General features: G+C 44.1%; 1 protein-coding gene across 1 annotated transcript; it reads left to right on the top strand.

Moving 5' to 3' along the window:
- Positions 1-7,963: 7,963 nt before the first annotated feature.
- LOC8027377 lies at positions 7,964-20,203 on the top strand. The gene is made up of 6 exons (XM_002407958.4): positions 7,964-8,180; positions 9,726-9,775; positions 18,309-18,350; positions 18,436-18,465; positions 19,981-20,043; positions 20,113-20,203. The coding sequence occupies exons 1-6, from the start codon at positions 8,054-8,056 to the stop codon at positions 20,182-20,184; spliced, it is 384 nt and encodes a 127-aa protein (XP_002408002.1). The 5' UTR covers positions 7,964-8,053; the 3' UTR covers positions 20,185-20,203.
- Positions 20,204-21,785: the final 1,582 nt, after the last annotated feature.

Raw genomic sequence — 21,785 nt, 5'->3', positions numbered from 1 at the left:
CCTTCGACGATGCTAATCCTTCAAAAGTCGGCAATCGCGAAGGCAGCGGCTGGGGTCTCTGAAGAGGGGACCCAAGGGGAAACCACGTGATCCCCCCAGAGTATGTCACTCGAAAGTCGACGAGGAGAGTTGAGACTCGAGAGGCACTTTGACCTTCGATTTGTTTCATTTTTTTAAATAAAAACTAGCACTCGCAAGAAAATACGTTTTTCTGTTTTTCGTTCCATAGGTGACGCAGATTAATTTCCGCAGTTAATTAGCCAAAATTTGAAAATTGTACCATCACCCCTTGAACCGAACGCCATATTTGAGTGTGCTGTTCACTGAAACGTTGGTTCACTGTGTCACGGCGGGACTGGATACTCGATCGCTGTCTTACAGCAGAGCCGTATATCGAGTGTGGCATTGGGATGCATAAGAAGCAAATGAGGAGGCGCCGTTGGCCGAGAGCGGGCTGGGCGTGTTCCAGGGCGCGTTCACAAATTCGAATGTGGCCGACCAGAAACCGTGAATAATACCCTGGCGGTGGTCGCAAGAAACAAAATTAATAAATGCGTCGGAGTAACTCTTGATGACTGAAAATATAGTGCACGTAATATTTGAATCCCGGCACGTAATGCGTACGCCAAGCGCCGAGGGCATCTGCCGTCCGAGTTGAACAAATTTGAAGTTTTTGTTCACGGCCAAAACCGATAAGAAAGGATGCCCTTTTCGCGTAATTGTGACTGAGAAGGGATCTTGGCAGAATGACATGCCGCGGTTCCTATTGCGTCATTCGTCTTTCCGCCAACTGGATGACCCATTCTTGGTATCCAACTCAGAAGTAGTAATTCAGTACCTAAAGGACAATATAACCCAAACACGATATGAGTTTTCCCCAGATGTAGAATACTTAATTTATTCAGTACCACACAGAGAATGGTTTGACACCGTCAGTGAATCCATTGAATCCAATGGAGCACTAGGTCTTCAGAATACCCGTGGTTTACCGGTCGCGTCTTTCCTGGGGCTTTTGAAGTTTCATTTGTGCTCTACCTTTGTCACGTTTTCAGGAGAATCTAATACCCGTGCCGCACGGGCAACTCGAATGCCATTTACAATGAATGACATTTGAGCGGACGGCCAATCAGCGCGCGACACTCCGGGCGTGGCACATATCCACGCGCGACAGATTGCGAGCTGATTCACCGATCATACAAATGGCATTCGTTGTAAATGGCATTCGAGTTGCCCCGTATGGCACGGGTATTACACACAGGAGAAAGGACTCTACACTTCGTCATGCGTTGCTCCCATTTTGTGTGACATTCTTCTCCCAAAGTGTGACAGGGGCATACTCCAGCATTTGAACTCCTATCCAGTCGCACCCATATTCAGAAACGTGGACGACGATTTTGTGCTTATTATAAAAATACCTGACGCAAACGACATCAACACCATCAAATGCATATTTCTATGTCAGGCCCAAGAACTCAGCTTCACCCACGAAACTCCGACTCACAATTAACAACTTACAGTTTCTTGATATGCGACTTGCCTTTCAAAATGACCACGTCTGTTGGATGTGTTCGCCTAGATCTAAGAAACGAATGCTTCAGGATGAATCTGCACACTCAAAACTCATTAAAAAAAGGCATAGTTTCTGGTTGTTTGAGCGCTGCCTTGAAAAAGTATTGTATTCATTCAACAAGGGAGAGCTTTGACGCGCAAGTATCACGGCTCAAGGCGTCACGCTACCTCACTTCCATCCTGTCTGACGTTGTGGAGTGTATGATCAAACCAAACAGAACAAGCAAGAGAAGTAGAAAAAAAAGAAGCCGACCAATTGTCGTCCCTACATTCATCGTATACTTATCTCATATCTTCAAGATAATTGCCCCCAAATATGAAGTGCTGGTTGTGTTCTCAGCCCCTTACAAGCTAAAGAAGTTCTGTCCCAAAATCAAAACCCAGCGAAAAAAAAAAAAAAAAAAAAAAGGTTTGACGAATGCGGCGTTAGGCACTGCCACAAATACTTCAGCTGTTGCAGCGAATTTGTGTATGAGATCCCGTTCATTTGTGGGAAGGTGGGACAGACCGGAAGATTCATTGACGTAAGGCTCGGAGAACATGCGCTAAATCTCAAGTCCTCCGCGTCGGGCTTCTCTTTATACATGCGATAAACTGTGGATGCGCCGCGCTGCTGTTCAGCGCAAGATTTGAGCAGGTGTCGCGATAAGCGAACTCGCGAGATTTTTTAGATTAAAGTCACTGCGACCAAAGGATAAGCCTGCATCAGTGCTCCATCTGTGACTTCGTCATGAAAAGAATTAGAGTACATAAAATATTTTCCTTAATTTTCTTTAAATTTGCTTTACCTTTTTCTTTATCTTCCTTTTTACTTCTCATTATTTCTCACTCCGTTACTCTAATCACGCAACATTTTCCTTTTTGTTTTACTAATTTTCTTTCTTTTACTCTCAGCCTTTTCAGATAATTTCGCTCCTTTCTCACAAATATTTATCTCGTTTAATGTTAGGGTTTTTGATGGACCTTGTTTTTGAAAAACCTTGTTTTCGCCTCACAAACCCTCCCTGAGTATCCCAATGTAGGGCATACGAGGTTTAAAATCTACCTGGAGAAACCGCGGCAAAACCCAAAACGTCGCCGTTTTGGCCATGTGTCTAGTACGTACACTAAACCCCAATGCTGCAGCCGCTGTGGAGGTGATCATGAGCGCCTCACATCTCACGCAGACGCACCAAGATGCGTGAACTGCAAGAGACACCATGGCACAACTTCACGTCATTGCCCAATATACAAGAACGAGAGGGTAATATTTAAATACCGTAGCGTAAATAAAGTCGACTATGTATCGGCTAGAGCAGTGGTAAAGTCACATCAGAAACACCATCGTACAGAGAAGCACAGCTCTATTAGGCAGGACGACGCCATCCAAGTGGCTGCAAGGAAGGAAGTCCCACCTCTTGGAAGTGACGCGGACTTTCCTGCACTGGTCAAGCAAGCATCTACAATATTGGATGCGCCGACTCAACAGCCCATCTCTTCACAAGAGCAGTCACAAGATACTAGAAAGAAAGTATGCTCCAAAAAGTACACTCTAGGAAATACAAAAAAAAAAGAGAGTATGTTAAACATTATGCGCCTCCATTGTTCAGAATTTCGACATCTGTTAATAGAGGAAAGCCTCTCAAAATGTATCTGCGGGCACCAATTCCGCCTGGACTCCCAAATAAAAAAAAAAAGTTATATTCCAATCTTTAGCAATTCGCATGTGAGACAAACAAAAAAAAAAAAGCGGAACGATCAAGATGCGATGCCCCATAACAAGAGGTCTCAAACACGCGGCCCGCGGGCAACCGGCTACGAGTCCCGGTTCTCATGTTTTGAGCGCTAGAAATCTCATGCGCCATCGTGATCTCTTCTCGCTGATTCATTTTCGATCGAAAAGTAGCTCTGTTCTTTTAACGTATTCACATAGTTTTTACTTAGCTGTGTTCATTTGTCCTTTGTTTTGCTTGATCTTTTGCTTGCCAGCTTTTTGTAATGTACAACAAATCCGCTACTAGGCTGCAAGCGTGAGCTGTTCATTGAAGGATGCATCTCGACTGCGCGAACTCTCGATCAGCAGGAGCAACTGACGAAGATAAAGCAACGAGCTCGGTGTTCTCGCCTTAAAAAGACATTACCATTAAAAGACAACTACGTGTGTTGTAATAGGAATCGTCAAGAAAGCAGGAACTGTCAAATAAATGATTGTCTTTTAAGAGACATGTTGAGCTTGGTTAATTCCTGAGTAAATTGGGCAACGGGAACGACAGTGCCCTTGCTCTCTTGTTCTATTCAAAATGTGAGCATGTTGGCGGGGCGATGTTATTTTAATCATTGTTATCACATCAGGTCAGGGCTCAAAGTAGTCATATAAACAAATCAAATCTAAAAATGTCACTGGCACAACTGAGTTTACTAAAAGCGTAGAGCACGAGGTCTCTCCTCTTTGAAACCTTTCGACCCCCCCCCCCCCCCCCCCCCCCCCGGTCTAACGCTATCTGGCCCCCACGCTGAAACAAGTTTGAGACCACTGCCCTATAGTATGCCAGACAAGAGAGACGCATCCGGGTATAGAAATGACGCAATCTTGTAATACAACTATGACCACTGCCAATGCGCGACTATGTCCCTCGCAAGTATGAGTGATGCTGGCGTTTGAAATGATTGGTGCAATCCACACAAAACGCGGTTTTTCTAAATGTACTCTCATTAATCAAAACCTGAACAAAGTGTATCCACCTGGCACTAAACACAGTAATTTTAAGCCTTAACACGCACGTCAGTATAGAGTTCACGCGCGTTGCTATAAAAACCGATCGCACAGCCCTCCTGCACGCGACAGCAGAAAACGAGCGCGCTGCCGAAAAGGGCAAGCGCGCACCCCCTACGCCCGACAGTTCGAAAAGCGCGCGCGCAGTTCTTTCTCGCACTGCAACGGGAAGGACGAAAACGCGCGCGCGATGCGGGAAGGCGCGAGCAAGAGCTCGCACTCCTTTTCCATGCGTGACCATCAAGTCGATTTCAGTGCCACGTCAGCCGCCATGAGCGTCCTCCGACCCAGACGGCGACGGCAGTCCCTCCTTCCGCGAGAACTTCCTTTCGAGTAGGAGCCTTTACACGTGCGCCATGCAAAGCTCCAATGCGCAGGCGCCTGGTATGCTGCGCGCAAGGTCAAGCACGTTCGTGTGAGCAAGAAACCAAAAGTTTCGTGCATATCACTTTCAATAGTTCCAACACATTCGATTGCAAGCAAGGAGGTTGATTGCAAGCCAATGAACCTAGAGTCACTAAACAAGCTGATGAACGCTGCGTATTTTCGGCACCGATTTGAAGTCCAGGGGGCCTGGCCAATGACGTCACGGATGTCAAAATAATGGCTTTTTATTTTGACGTCAACAACACGTTTTATTTTGGATGCCGCTGACTGTATTTTGAAATGTCGGGTGCTCGGCGACTCGGCGGTGTCTGCGCTGGTGCGTGTTGTCGACGCGCCGCCTGGACTCGTCGCGTTCTCCCCAGGCACATGTAAGCTCTCTCAATTTTCAAACTTCGCCCGGTGCCGTCCATCACTCCTGTTGCAAATGAAGATTACGTGTACCGGAGGCGACGGAGCCCAGCCACAGTAATGTTGTACGCATTTTTTCTGGAACTGTACTCGTGTGTAATACGACGGATTATCATTTTTGCGTAGAATAGCTGCGAAGGCCGTGCAAGCGGCGAGCGAGTAGCCTTGACTGGCGACGTAAGCACCCGCTGCAGGAGAGCTCGTGCCGCATGATCCAAAGCAACTAGCTCGCGCTTTTAGCACTGTCGTCGACAACATTCGATTTTTTGTGTGTGTGTGTGTTAGTTGTGAAAAAGGAATGTTGTCAATATCGCCAAATGCCCCTCCAAAACAAAATGTTCGAAATTAAACCCGCGACCGTTTGCGAGCGAGGCAGACATCTTACCACTAAACTACGCTCAACTTCGGAAATATAGTTTTCGCAATCTTGTTTTATATGAGACTTTCGGACGTGTTTGGAGTACCGTTGGTCGGCACCCGGGGGGGAGGGGGGGGGGGGGGGGACGCTCTGCAAAAGTGCCGTCGGACGGTACTCTAGACATTACGAATCTTCATTTGCAACAAGAGTGACGGACGGCACCGGGCGAACGAAATTGGACAACGCTTACCTTGATGTTCCTGGATGTCGGCAATTGATACGCAACAGAACGCGACGAGCACAGGCGGCACGTCGACAACACACACCAGCGAGGACACCGCCGATCGCCCGACCACGAACACATTCGCCGACCGACCGACGTTTCAAAATGCAGTCGGCGGCATCCAAAATTAAAACGTGTTTACGTTAAAATAAAAGAAATTTTAATTTTGACGCCCGTGACGTCATTGGCCACGCCCCCTGGACTTCAAATCGGTGCCGAAAATAGGCACGCATGAACCTACGTTCTCAATGCGGAGTCCCTCGATGTCATATCATGACACGAGCTGATATCACGGAGTCACTCAATAGCATCTCGCGAACTCAAAACTCATACCACGAAGTCTCTTAATATAATCTCTCGAACTCAGTCATATGACGGAGTCCCTGAATATCATCTCACGAACTCAGTCATATGACGGAGTACGTCACTCAATATCACCTCACAAACTCACTCATATCACGAAGTCACTCAAGATCATCTTACGAACTCAAACGCATTTTACGGAGTCAAACAATATTATCTTATGAGCTCGGAGTTATATCACGAGGTCACTCAAGTTGACTCACAATCAGGCGGTGAGTGTGAGTGTGTTTGAGTGAGTGAGTTAGTGAGTGCGTTCGCCGAGGTATGTGGCGCGGCTGGTTCAGAACGACCTTTTCGAAGTTTCGAAGGTTTTAATGAACCGAAATGGCGATTACCATGGCAGTTGAGACAAATCAGGCAATCACCTTGCGAGATTCGGCCGCCTGTTTGTGTCCGGCTAAGAGGCAGGGAAGTCAATGGCGCTACTTTATCAAGATGCACACTTTACTATGCACGAGTTCTCGTACAAACAAGAGCATTCAGGTATAAGGTAGACTTACGCGCCTGTGCCCTTGTTTTTACTTCAGACATTTGTGAGATGTTATGAGTGGTTTGGCTCTCATCGACGGGAACAAGGGTAAAGGGTGAACGTCGAATTTAGCAGTGTACTGTATAGCAGGCAATGACCTCGAGCCTCTATCGTGCTCTTTACACCTCTCGTGATGAGTCATTAAGATCACAATCATAGAGCAACATTATTAGAAAAGCTTATTTACGGAACTGCTCATTGACGCTGCTTGCACGGTAGAAGCCCCTCTCCCCCACTACCCCCCTCTCCCCGTACGAGCCATGGGGGGAGAGGAGGCTACTGCTCCCCCTCTCCTTTTACGGCTCGTAGGATGACGGTTTGTGGCTTGTGACCGTCGTTCGACGTGCCGGACGGTTGCTATGGTAACTGCAGTGTATTCTATGGAATGCGTATGTTTCGAAGCACAGACTATAGATGGCGTTTCACCGTATACTCTATGGAAGACTGAGTTTTGAAAAGAAAATATAGATGGTGCTTCAAACGACGGGAGGCTAAAGCCCCTTTATCCTGGGAAAAGTGGCGCCATTCATTGTTGTGAAAATGCTCGAGACACGTACCGCGCGCCACTTCTGGGAAGAACATGGCGTCTCAAATCTAGCTCAGTGCTGCGCTGTGCCGCCATGATCTTCCCAGGGCTGCTCGCCATGATCTTCCCAGGGCTGCTTTACGGGAGGCTGCGGGAGGCGAACTGAAGTGAGTGAGGGAAGGTGAGCAGGAGTGCTACAACTGAGGTAATCTAGTAACGTTGCCATAGGGGCAAATCGTAGTCTTGACGTCACGGATAGGTAACGTAATGAACGCGCGTGCTGACAGCGAGGTTCTACTACGGCTCGTTTCAAACCGGTAAAGTTGTTGTTCTTGATGTTGATTCGCGACAAGTTACTTGATGAACACATAGAAATACCGCCCATTCGCGCCTCTGAACACGTGCTTTCAGGGTGCCATTGTAGCCTCCAAAAACCCTATCCTCGCAATCGCACGCCGGTATGCGATGCTTGTCCAGATCGAAACGAGCAGGCTGCGGGGATTGATCCCAGGAAAGAACGTTTGAACCTTACTGTATAAGTTCGCGGTTGGAACGCTTGATAGCGTTTGTTTGACTGAAGGCACGGATATACTTAACTTGAACAATGAGAGAGCCGTATCTTGCCCTCCCATACACTTCTCATTTCGAATAGAAAAAAAAAATCGAAAGAAAAACAAAGGAGAAACGGATAACGTTCCGGACGCCCGTTACTTCCTTTAGCGGCCGAGTGCGCGCAAAGATAAAAAGAGCGTGTTGTAATCATAGCTAGACGCTTTAAGATACGGAAGCAGCAAATAAAAGCCGTTTTCTGTTTTGAACATTTCCACAGAGTGGGTTTGCGCTCCGGCTTAGTAAGGGCGCCGCTGTACAACTGCGCAATGAAACGCACAATCACTTTTTGCGTAGCCCTTGGGGCTTTTTACGCGGTCTTCGGAACAGCAGCATCAGCGTCCTATCGTTCTGCCAGATCCGCCGACGAGGTACGAAGAATCTACGAGAGCTTCGGTAAGTGAAAAGAAAACAAATCGTTTTTGTTTTTCTAAGCTTCTTGCTGGAAACTTCCCCCATCCAGTGTCTATATTCAAAGAACTTCGATGTCCGTCGACTGAGGACTATATGCAGGGAGCAAGTTCGTCTGAATCTTGCACAGGGGTTGCGATGATGTTAGAACGCCGAGCTCTTATTGGCTGATTGAAGAAAAAACAGCGGGTAGACCTCGAGGCATCTAGCAATGACGTCTACCCACTATCCTTTCGATCAAAGCCCATCAGAGCTTGGTGTCATTCGGACGTCACCGAAACTCATGTGCAAGAAGCAGACGACTCGCTCTCTGCATGCAGCGCAGGGTCGGGATCGGGAGCTGATTTGCCGAACGCTCGAATTGCATGGGGCTGAAGAAAGGCCTTTCATTCATACTCGCATCTTTATTTGCTTGTTTCTTCAATTTATATATTTGTACTTTTAACGTCTCGACTGATATCTTATTTCTTGACGTGTGAAATTTTCCGAAACAACCTCTATGGTCATTGAGAGCTTAGGAAATGCCGGACGCGGCGTGGCCTGACTATCTTATGGTAAATCCGCAGCCAATGAGACTCAGCATTTGCCGATAAGAACACCAACCAGCCAATCGCGATGCAAGAAGCCTGAACACAATAAGTCACGCCCTGCGCTTCTTAAGCTGTCACTATACTTCGTCTCATCCTACGATGGACTAAAGGCCAAAGCCACTGGCCGCCAGGTCCAATCACGTTCCACGCTAAACTATGACACGCTTAGCATTGATTACGTTTGGACGAATAATGCTTCGAATCCAAAAACGCTGCGTCATTTTTATAGCTTCGACAATGCAAGGAGCCAGTACGCCGTGACTTTCTTTGCAATGTAAAATTGTTGAGTCACTCATTGCTCGATCCGAACCACTGTCGGCCCATTCCCACCGGTGATCCGAGACGCGGGCACCGATACGTTATTCGAAACGAAATACCACATAATGCCTAAGTGGCTCGTGATTGGATCTGGCGGTTCGTAGCTTCTGCCTTTAGTTCATCGTAGGGTGAGACGAAGTATAATTGCAGTGTCTGTAGGACGAGGACATAGAACTTAGGTCCAACCGGCGCCTTATAGCGCATTTGTTATGGGTTAGTCTTATGAGGCCACGAAGACGTGGTCAATACAAGCTCTAACCTTCGGGACATAGTTTCTCTACGTGACTTGCCTGTGACGTCATCGCACCAAGCTGGTGGTCATACCCCGACGGTTTTGCCATCAGAAAGCATATGTCATGGTACGAAATTTAGGCTGCAGGAAGTATACGCTCTCGGCATGATTTGACGTCAGTGCAAGTCATCTATAACTTCGCATCGCCAAGTGTTGGGCATGCTTGAGTAGCTTCTGATGCTCGGAGAGATAATTGTGAGCTGACACGCACAAATTAAGATAAAAATATTGTTCAATACTTTTTTTTTTTTTTTCAGACGTGAGTTTGCTTTGATTGTGTGGGTGATAGTTAGGTGCGAATTCCGATTAACTTTCTCGAACATATTTCAGATCAGCTATGCTACACGGAGGGCCACTACACGGAGGCCGAAATTGAAGCTGTGAGTTGCTCCCTTTTCCGACTCCTTCCACTGATATTTTTTGGGATATATCTAAACGTTAAACGGATGCGGGAATTTCTATGAGCACGTGTCGAATCTGTATAAAAAAAAAAAAAACCAAGGGCCCTCAAACATAGTCAGTGGCGTCGAGTCATGGTTTTGTTTATCCATTGTTCCTTCTGTCAGATGTTGTCGTGCTCGGATAACGTGTAGAGAAGTGTGACCATCGACCTCTGGTTGATGCTGTGCTATCTTGAAGTGACGATCCACGAGCTGCTTCCAGTTGCACAAGCTATCATAAAAAACGTGTAGGGCCTATATACAATGTCGAAGAAGTGAATATCAGCGTGTAAACAGCAAGCGTAGCTAAAAGAGTGCCATATATAAAGTCGTTATAACCAGCGAGATCGCGAACCTGCTGAGGTTCCAGTGTAAGCACGTTTGACTTTTTCCGAACTTGTATCGCGAAGCACGATAAAAGTTTGACTCAAGCTCCCGTTTATTCATGCGCATGCGCGGAAGTTGAAAACGAGCTGACGCCGCCACTTGGCAGAGGAAGGGTGCGATATCTGCTGGTTGTTTTACTTCGCCGTTTCACATTAATGAACTGATTGAAGCGCGAATGTCTGCTTGCGTATTGTTTGACCGTGGGTAATAATTTTATAAAATGAAAATTCGACTACTTCACAGATTAATGTTTCCCAAAAAATCGACATTTTGGTATACAAAAAGCCGGGCAGCACTGTCCAGAAGTCCAGCGTTGCCCAAAGTTTGCTATAAAAGTTTAAGGGTCGCCAGACCGGTGTAACCTCTAAGTTAGACAGACGTTCGCTACATCCCCATGCTGAGAGCGAGTCATCTGCTTTTTGTACAGGAGTTGCGGTGACGTCAGAACAACGCCGAGCTCTGATTGGCTTCGATTAAAATGACAGTGGTAAGACATCAATGCTAGATGCCTTGACGTCTACCCACTATTTTTCTTTCAATCAGCCAATACCTGTTTCGCGTTTTGACATCATCGCAACCCCTGTGCAAGAAGCAGACGAACTTGCGCTCCGCATAGTCACGGACATCCTAAGAAACGCGTGACTTATTAATGTTCAGGCTTCTTCTTGGTTAGTTCTTCGATATTTTCTAATGCCGCAGTCTCATTGGCTGCTGAGCGCTAATAAGATGCTCGGGAGTCGTCACGCCCTAAAGCTATTCGCGGCGGGAAGTTTGGATATCGCCGCCTGGTGGAATTTGTTCACAACTCAGAGTGAGGATATTTCAACGTCATCTGCTGGTGCAAGCACGTGCAATGCCAAGCTTTTATGCACTATGAAAATTTAAAAAGTTAACCAAATGGGTATAGAGTGAGGAAAACAGAAGCGCCCCTAGTGAGCTCCTCACCGTGATTGATTGACTATAGTCATCACTCTGCCCCATTAAATTTGACGCACAAAAACGTCGCAACGCTTTGGGGGTTTGAAGTACTACACAAGCCCAAGCCCATCAACTCCCACCTAACCGCCGAAGGCTTTGATCTGATATCGTAGCTTTCCTTTTGGCTGCCCAATACGGATGCAGTATATATATTGCAATATTCATTGCAAGTTTTTTTTTATACTTTAGGAAGTATTACTGTAGTTAAGAGACATGCATTCTAGTCTTTTTACTTGATTTTTGTGTGTGATTAGTCTGCTATTAATAGTTACATTTCAGGAAACATCCGATCACTACAACCAGATGAATTTCTGTGTGCCGTTGACAGTGGTCCACAGTGATGTCCGGACCGTCTGTGTTTACCTCCCACTCCTGCCATAGCCCCAGTGGGGCTGCAGTATGTATAAATAAAAATAAATAAATCTGCTAACCATATACACATATATAAGGTGGTCCAAGTCACCAGGCTCGATCTAAAATGGACTGTAAAAATCGACGCCTGCACCTAGCTGTCTAAACTTTTCGTTAAAGGTGTATTTATCGGGTCGGTTTTTTCGTGTAAATTACAAAGCATAGTTTTCTTTCTGTAAAAAATAAGGCAAAGAAACTTGCCAGGGTCTACGGCAGGCAGCGACGCAGACGACAGGGGCTCAGTAGCGGGGTGTGTTTGGCGTTCGTATTGATAGATGGCGTCGGGAGCAGCGTCCGAAGGTGCAGGAGACCAGCGAAAGAAAGCAGACGACACGCAAACGAAATCCGTTGGCAGCAAAAGCGCCGCCGTTGTGCAGACGCGTTTTTTTTTTTACTTTAAGTTTTGCTTTTATTGTCTGCATTTATTTTTTAACCGAAGGTACGTTTCAAAAAGATTATGTTCATTTTAATAAACCATGGTGGTCGCGAGCCGTCGCGATAAGGAGGTAGCGCCATCTATCAATACGAACGCCAAACACACCCCGCTACTGAATCCCTGTCGTCAGCGTCGCTGCCCGTCGTAGACCCTGGCAAGTTTCTTGGCCTTATTTTTTTACAGAAAGAGAACTACGTGTTTTAATTCATAAGAAAAAACAGACTTGTGAAATGCACGTTTGACGAAAAGGTTACATTGCTACGTGCAGGCGTTGATTTTTACGGTCCATTATAGATCGAGCGTGATGACTTGGACCAGTTAAAACCGGTTAACCAACACGTGTTGGTTAACCGGTTTTGTCGACCACGTTATACTGTGGAACACATAGCACGAGCAAGAAATTAAGAGTATTTCCCTTCTTCTTTTACGGCTGGAAAGTTGTGATCTAAACGACAGGAGTAGTGCAATCTGTTTATCTGGTAGATAAAACCTGGCGCTAAAATTTGGCGTCAACAAGTACCTGTATTTGTGAAATAAAAGATTAAAAACCCGCCGGCAATGTTTTTGTGCTAGACTTGTCGCGTATTTTGCAATAAGGAATACATTTTACTGATTATTAAGAAGCAAAGACAAGCACCGAGCTAAGCAGTATACAATACAGGAGGTTTGTTTTCATGGAGACATATAGTGTCCCGGCCTCCTGTCCTTTCGACTTCGCTATATACATGTATTTCTTAAGTCAACAGCACCCAAATGGAGGTAATTGTTGACGCCAAATTTTAGCGCCAAGTTTTAATTGTTGATTGTGACGCAAAATTGTAATTGGTGATTGTTGGCGTCAAGTTTTAGCGCCAAGTTCTGAGCCACTTAGCCAAAAAAAAAAGAAAAAAAGTTTAATTTAGAATGTGCAAAGCATAGACCAGTGCCCGAAATCCTAGCCCCCAAAGATAAAAATGGGAAATAATTTCAAACGCAGACTCTTGTGAAGAGAGGGGCTGCACATAAAACATGATCTTTGCTTTTTGCAGCACTCTTGGCGTAGGCGTTGTTCTCGGAGCTTCGTGACTATGCATTTATGACGCTCTTGCACTGCGATATGTGCCAAGGTTTCAGAAAAAAGAAACGGAGTCTTGCAAAAAGCGCAGCCCCCCTACTATGTCATGGCGTGTGCATAAACAAACATGGCGGCGTCCATGGAACAGAGCAGACACTGGTCTATAGACAGATAATAATGTGCAACGTTGTATATACGGACAATCAAAACTGCAGAGAGTATATTTTTTATTCCTGTTGCGCTTGATATTGGCTGTTCAAATAATATAATCATCATCATCATAATTCTTTATTTCTGTGCCCACAAAGAGCAACTGTCTGCAATGTGGAACAACGTGATAAAACTAAAACGTGCAGAAATAAATAAAATTCACGTTCATGAATAAGTATATATATATATATATATAAAACAGATGCAAGCAAAGCAAAAACCCACTACTAAGATAGAATAAGCATATCATTCAGCGGTCTCATAAAATGATCATAATGGTAAGAATGTCGAAGTCCACATTAAAAAAAAATCATTTGCACAGGCCTGAATTCTGATTATAGGTGATAACGTTTATTGATTACAAGTGTAAAATGTAAGAGCGCTCCTATTTAAACAAGCAAGTACATTGAAGTTCACTGTGAAAATAAGCTTAGAGTTTATAACACCGTGAATTATTTTGTACAAAAATGGCAACATCACGTGACAGCCTTATAACGAATAGGACTTGAAGACCTAGCTTGTCTAATAGGCGTTTATATTTATAAACGTTCATTCGGCTAAAATATATGTCATAGACTTACGAACAAAACGTCACTGAATAGATTTTATACGGGCTGTATCAGATGCACTGAGCGAATTCCTTACTATGGAACCCAACTCTATCCTACATCTGATGAGGGTTGAGAATAAAAAAAGTGTTCTTACCAGGTGTCAAAGTTATTGGCGATGAAGGGAAAAGCAAAACACAGGCAAGCTGGTAAAGCTGGTGAACAAACTTCATAATAATAAACCTGGGACTGGAAGAAAAATACTTAAGACGGTATATCTGGTTGTTAGTTTCTTTTTTTTTTTTCACAGTCTAGGGGGTAGACCATTATATAGATCAAAGTTATTTTTGTAATACAGTTCTTGCCTAAATAATTTAAGACTGTCAAAACATAAACGCGTTAGCCGATTCGGGTTTAGAACTCCCTCTTTGTGTTTACAAAACTTAGAACGAGTAGTTATCAATTTTTGATAACACCCGCTGATTTAAAAAAAACACGCGCACACATTTATGAGACTAATATTGCTCTTATTTTTTGTAAGTGAATGAGTAATCCGCTGAGACAGTCTCACCGTGGGGTTGGAATGGAGGGTATGCACAATCAGGCCATTGAACACATCAAAACACTGGACTCACCCCTGGAACGTCACAATTGCCGTTATGGAGCACCATTGTGACGTCTTTTACAACAACAGCACAGATAAGATGCGCGACTCAACACGAGCGATACAATTTGGTACGCGCTAATGTCCTTTCGGAGCGACATCCGATAAAACGCCAATGTCTTGCTCATGCTAAAAGTGCCACGCAGTGTGCGTCTTAGGTATCAACAACTCCTTATCTCTCGACTTATTTATCTTCGGCATTCCGGGAAGTATGGTGACTCCCTGCACGCCATAACTGTTTATCTTCTCATATGTCAAGCGCTGCTTTCAGTATCTGTTAACCGGGATAACTGGACCCTGCAGGCAAATTTCGGCAAACAAACGCGCCGATAACATAAGGCTCTATACATGTCCAAAAATTAATGGGGAGTTTAAATATAGCGTGCGCTAGCACTAAATTCGGCGCTTACTTAGCCCACGCTACGCAAGATAGTTTTAGAGTAGCGTTTCTCCGCTGCATGGCCACCAAGAAACAGGTGGCAGCGGCAACTGCCACAGTCCTCAGAGACACCATTTTCTAACTGTGCTTGTCTTGACTTGAGCCAACTTTTCGCGCACCACGAATCTTTCTTGGAAAAGCGCGAAAACTCTTAACGTACGGATGCAATATCTGAGAAATGGCGTAAGCTAAAATAACGCACGCAAAGGGCAAAACGTGGTTAGCGTCCGGTGCGTTCGCAGTGGCGACAACTCTATTCTTTGCGTACGGTATTCTTAAACTTTTAGTGAGTCAGATTTGCGTGAAAGCATGATTATTCCTATTCACAAAATGCAAACTAAATATGCATTCCGTGTTTAGATGCAACTGCTAGTAGTGTGTTTCTGATTCGGGACTTGGGTGGTTTAATACATTATAATATTTTGTTTTAATCATCAGGTTAAAACTATTTACAATTCATCTTGCAACAGGTTGATGTCATAACGCGTATATTACACAGGTATATACACATATATCATTTTGTTTCTAATGTTATTTCGAACACCTACGCGAAACCGCCTTAAGTTTGTCTTCGTAGTTTGCAACGTCATCGGGTAAGTTTAACTTTTTAGAAAATACACAGATGTTAACCAACGTCCCTTTGCTGATTGGCTAATTTGATTGGAAAAGTATTTTACTTTTCCAATCAAATCAAACAATCCAAGGTATTTTACAATCACATTGAAATATTTTATCTGATTGATATACACACCCCTCGTGTAACAGAAGGCTCATGTGTGATTGGAAGTTTTTGTACATGGTTGTCAAAGGTGGTTTTTGTCATTCAGCATACGGGAAGTGTGTACGCTCGTGAGTTTCTCAAAGGTCTAGCCATGTTCGCATATCATTCCTTTTTAAATATATATAACACGAATTTTATTGCAAGGAGCGGAAGCATGCAAGCGAGCCGGTTAGGAAACATCACAATCTAAACCCGTAGACAAGAAGAGATAAAATAACGTCTTGTCCGTTATCTTATTTCTTGTTATCTCAAGGTTTAGGTTATAACGAATAACACGACTTGTCTACAGCTCTTATTCAACAACTTCTTACGCAGTCGGTGAAAGACTAAGAAAGCAGCGTGCGCTGGAGGTTCCACTGATTTCGAGCTTCGACAATAGTCTTTTCAAAAGCTTGCGCAACGCCTTTCCGCCATTGCTCGATCACGTGATTTGAGCATGTATAAAACACGAGGGCTGCGTCACCGTTCGGCGAGGACTCGGATCCAATCACGTGCTTCGTGTTTGAGCAGTGGCGACCGCCAATGTTGCTCGACGAACGTTTGAAAAGGGTCGACTTTGATCGCAATATTCCTGGGCAAAAACAACAATTGACCCCGTAAGTGCCCCACTATGAATTCTTTTAAGTTACTGAAAATCATTATATTTCAAACAAATATGCAATATCAGAATATCGTCTTTATTCACACGATTCAAACGACGGCGCCGGCTTGCCCGGCCGGCGTGTGGCAGACGGCATACTTCTTGCATTCGTCGTCTGGTGCAGGCATCTCGAGGACCGGAAGTTGCAGTCATAGATATTTCAGAAACAAGCGATTACCGGCACACTTCTGTCGAAACATATTTGACATTCAAGCTTTCTATATTTGTGATCTTTTGAAGCTTAAGTCCTACTGCTGATTTTTGAACGGTCGGGTTTTCGTAGCGAAACCTAGACACATGTATTTGTCCATAACAGCGACCCTAGCAACGGTTTGTTTGGACCCATGACGTCACACTTACAGAGTCAATTTTGAAAGTGCGTTGATGTTTTTCTTTTATGCTGACATATGAACTTGCTCTGTGTGTCTCGCTTGATCCGATGTTGGCTTTAATTTTTGTTGCAATTTTTTTATGCACTAAAAAGGCATATAGCTGTCTGTGTGGCATTGAAAATGAATAAAGGTACATTTATACAGCACCGATTAACTACTTTCAAGGGCTTACGTCGATATCAACACCATGCAATTTTTAGATTAACATACAAGCTAATCTATTAAACCTTTAATTAACGATCACATTTTAAGTAATTAAAACGACCATGGAGTCACCGGATGCGATGACTCCAACCTTCCACCGTGCTTTTTAAGCACACCATGGAACTTGTCTTTCGCAAGTTATGGTAATGCCGTCACAGCAGTTCCCGAACGCAAATTCGAATATTCGTCGACGGATTGATTATGGACGAGCGCATATACGTCCAAGTGACAAAGTGCTCGTGTCCGATGCGTGACCTGGGTTCAGCTGTCGTGTTTGGGCACCGCGGATGCATCGAAGAGAAAAGGCGAAGATATTTAGAAGGAAAGGCGCTGTATGAAATAGTCCGCTATATTTTCAAATTTGCGAACCAAAAAGCAGGCGTTTGGCTTCCTGCCTTCGTGTACTAGTTTCTTTTTGGCGCACTAAATATAATGCGGTCGTCGCAATCCCATTTTATCGCAGACCGAAATTCATTTCATGGTTCCTTTAATTAGTAAAAAGTAACATGACCAGCTTTACTCAAATATAGATTTTCTGAAAGCTATAATAGATTTGCTCTTTACTAGATTTGCTCTTATTAATGCTGGAGAAGGTTCCTCCTTGATTGTTGGCATTGTGGTTGTTTGCAGATCACATCGCTGCTTGTTTTAGAGATTACTAAAATAATGCTTAGTAGCTGTCGCCCGGATGTCAGTAAAATGCGTATTCATATATTTCCTCTAATATTCTGCCATTAGTCCAGGACATTTGGATGTGTGCCAAACAAACCAACAACTGAATTTAATTGACTTCAATACGAACTTCTCCTGCATTGTCAAGGCTATAGAATCCCAGAATTCATGTTTCAAAAGTTCATCATCATATATATATAAAATTTCGCAATGTTCTAACAATTTAATTCGTCACTACAATATCCAATTAACCAATTAATTACTTCATAAAATGTCACCAAATGATTGGTTAAAACTTTAATCGATACATAGCCCTATAGTCGAGATACGACTCAAATTTTACACTGCATCCAAGCCGACTAACTCGTATTCAATTCGACATCCAATATTTTAATATCTGTTGGCGCCGTTCGATTTGACTAAGAATTGAACTGAAATTCTTTATTTCCGCACGTCTAGTAATAAGCAAAACTTGTCCTGGCATTTCATTAAACCACAGTTTGCCCTGGCATTTGATGCTAGTGTTTTTTGTACCTGCTAACATTGTATTCCTTTTTTTATGGGGCGGAGAATTTCTGCATTCTTAGACACATCTGACTTCAAAATAATTTAATTATTCTTCTTCGTGTGTCTTAAGTAAATTTTTACTCGTTCCAGATGACCAGGATCAAACAGGCCGGTGCAGACGCCATGAATGGAGTAAGCATTTTCACAAATTTGTGCATTGTTTGTTTTCATCTTCTACTTTAGAATTCAACGATCTCAACCGCCGTTTTTATTTTAGGGTACCGGAGTTAGCATAACAGAAATTGTGGTGAGTACATTGTCGATTGCCATCGAGATCTTACTATCAACCATTTTATGCTTCAGATTACTATTTAATTAAACGTGACTCCAGAATACCGAAGAAGTGCATGAATAAATGTCGGTCGAATGGTTGCGAATATGTTACGTATTACTGTAGCTATTTAATTTGCACGACATTAATGTAAAAGGCTTCATACTCTTTCAATGACAAAATTTCAATGCATTCAATTAGTACTGCTCACTTATAGAAACTCACGTGATACATAAACGAACTAAGGATGCGGCCAGGATGAGCATGAAAAATGCTCAAGGGCATGACTATAGCTTGCAATAATTCGTATTAGAGACCCGAGAAATCTACAAACTAGAGACTACAAATCTACAACATCCTGAGCGAGGTTCCGAAATAAATAACCTTTAGCGGTCTCGTGCACCGCTTGTCCCAACCGTTTCTACGGTGAAATACAAGGAAGATTGAAATCGGCGCCGCCACTGCACGCGAATAGCACGGCCGCTAGAAGCAGAGGAAAACAATAAAAACTTTTTGAACAATCCAGGAGTCGGACATATCCTGTCCCTCTCTTGAGCTTAGGACATAATCCGACAAAACTATTTTGGAACCTTCATAGAGTGCAGATGATTGAAAAGAAATAAAACATATTTCAATTCACTTTGTTTTCAGAAGTTCAGGAGTGGAGTATTGGGGAGGAGATCGAACTATAGAGGGCGCTTTATAGAACTTGTTGTCCACACAGTCCGGTGTTTACTAACACAGCATAACAAAGAAATTGAACCTCGCTTAGCACGGTTTGGGCACGAGCCTTCGCTCTGACCAGGGCTTTAGTTGCACGAAAAGCGGCTTTCGAATCGTTGTCTTCGATTTCTCGGATCAAAAACAAACAAGAAAAGACGGTTTGTTGTCCCCAAGCTGAAGAGCACCGCTATAGGTGCGACTGTTGGATCTCCTCCCCAATACTAAAACAACTTTAAGAGGTCCTGTCAGGGGGAACTTTCCTGACTTCTAAACTTCCGCACATTTGCAACACCAATGCCGATGGTTGAGCGTGTAGGTTTCTAATTTACGATAAGGAAAGAGGGGCATGAAGACAAACAGACAAGACAGGCTTGTATTGTCTGTTTGTCTTCAATGTCCCTCTTTCAATGTCTTATCGTAAATTCCAACACCATATCGCAAGAATCGCACACCCTAAACGAAGTAATGATTGTTGATGTAAGCAGCTAAATTTTGAAAACAACAACAACAATAAAAGAACACGAAAAACAAAGAATGAACCGGGACACAATAACAGGTGTCAATATTAATAAGTATAAACCAACTAACTCGACTAAAAACCCGTAACGTGACTCATCGCATAATTACAGGGTGGTGCAGCCAAAAAAAACGTTGATTGAACTATTACCCGTTAGAATTTTTCTTTTAATGTATCAGTCTCTATATACGTGCATGTTAAGAAGTGCTCATTGATTCAAGCCCTGACAACTTTTTATTGGCACTTTTCAGAATCGAGAGGTATCCAACCGGACCCTGGCTGACGCCCTGATTGCGAAATTTCCCGGATTTGTTGTAAGGTTTTCATTGCTGTCTTCATTGCGTTTAGAACAAATTTCTGAAACCATTTCTTTCGACTTGCAGATGTGCGTTATGAGGGAGAGCCAGCGGCTGCAAGAGCGCCCCTACCGGCCGCCGACTTCAACCAAATCTTAATAAACTGCATTCTTTCCTCGGACATGCGACTTGTCAAGCGCGAATGCCTTTGCTAAGTACCTACTACAATAATTACTTTCCATGAATCTCGACGATATAGTGCAGATAACAAATCCCGTGGCACTTTCACTCTACGCGTACAATGGTACCATACTTCATTTTTTTTTTTTGTGCTTACGGTAACGAAAGCCACCATAAGAATGTTTCCCACTTTGTGACAGCGAGCGAACGCAGCTGTGGAGTCATGTATCTAGCTTAAGCATCCAGCCGTACACATAGCGCTATTTAGTCGTCATCATAATCACATTCACGTGAAAACCACAATAAATATAGCACCGCGCTTAAACTCAACACCGGGGGGGGTCTTTGGTGCGGCGGGATTCCTCTAGCGAATGCTGAACAGCAGCTGCTGATCCCAGCACCAGTTTCGAATGCGCGCTGGAAACTTGAACTCGTCCATCCAAAGCTCGTAAAACAAGAGGGCTCCCCTCAAAGGTCCTGTGAAACAGGGCGAAGAACAGAAAACAAAGTAAAACAAAATAGTTTGGTCCGACGCTCGTGTCCACGTTCACCCTCCCGCCATCATGTCCATCGTCGACGCCATTTCTGCGTGAGCGCCGTGTAGTTTCGTTCCCATCCGTGAAAACTCCCCCAAGTTCCAGAGTGTTCAGGAGACCATATAGGGTTTCTTGCCTCCGCATCTCTCCTCCCCCAACACTCGAGAGTTTTGTCTGTGTTACAGCTGTTGGAAAATTAGTCACGTTTATGTGTTGGGTGTTGAAGGGTGGAGAGGAGAAAAGTGAGTTGTTGGACGTTTGTGCTCTTCTCCTGAAATCGATACTATATATTGTTGATCGTGTCGAAGGTTTCGAACAGGAAAGCTGACGACGGGTTGCCCGCGCGACCATGCGCGTATGCCTCTTCCGCGTTTTCACGACGGGATATATATGCTTGGCGTCCGACACTGGAATAAATTGCCCTCAGGAGTTCAAAGAACTGTTCCCTTGTATCGCTCTGTTTAATCTAAGTATATAAATATTTCCTAGTCGCTCAGTGTAAAGTGTGAAGTTTTGCGGAAGGCCGACAGCACGCTGGTCCGCCAAGCATGGCTGCTGGCGTCTGTGGATCAAGGCACACTTTAAAATAATAATAAAAAAAAGAAACACCCACACCATTGTTTTATGTTATTTAATTTTTTTTTAAAGGTGGAATCACTTATGAAAAAAAAAGGATATTCTTAATTTGTTGAAGAAAAAATCGAGGCGCGCAGCACAGTTTTGCTTTGGCTGGGCATTACTTTTAGCGCTGAAATGACGAGCCTCGAAGGGGGAGTCGGTGGCCGAGTTACAGCGAAAGTTTGCGCCGCAGAGTTGAGGGATCCTGGTTTAATACTCCCTCCTTTCCGTTTTGATCTGGGCAAGCATCGGACCGACCTACGGTTGTGTAATCACTAGTGCGTGACGCACGCTAGGCTCCACGCTAGCAGTGGTGCTGCACTACCTAAATTTCTCATCTGTATCGGAGACAACAGACGCTCATTGGGGCTTGCTAACTCTCCGCCATTAAAATATATGCACAACATCATTTATTGCCTGTACTGA

The sequence above is a fragment of the Ixodes scapularis genome, unplaced genomic scaffold (assembly GCF_016920785.2).
Source record: "Ixodes scapularis isolate PalLabHiFi unplaced genomic scaffold, ASM1692078v2 PGA_scaffold1__304_contigs__length_218370807, whole genome shotgun sequence".
Taxonomy (NCBI): Eukaryota; Metazoa; Arthropoda; class Arachnida; order Ixodida; family Ixodidae; genus Ixodes; species Ixodes scapularis.
Note: the sequence above shows the minus strand (reverse complement) of the source record. Positions and strands in the feature narration are given on the sequence as shown.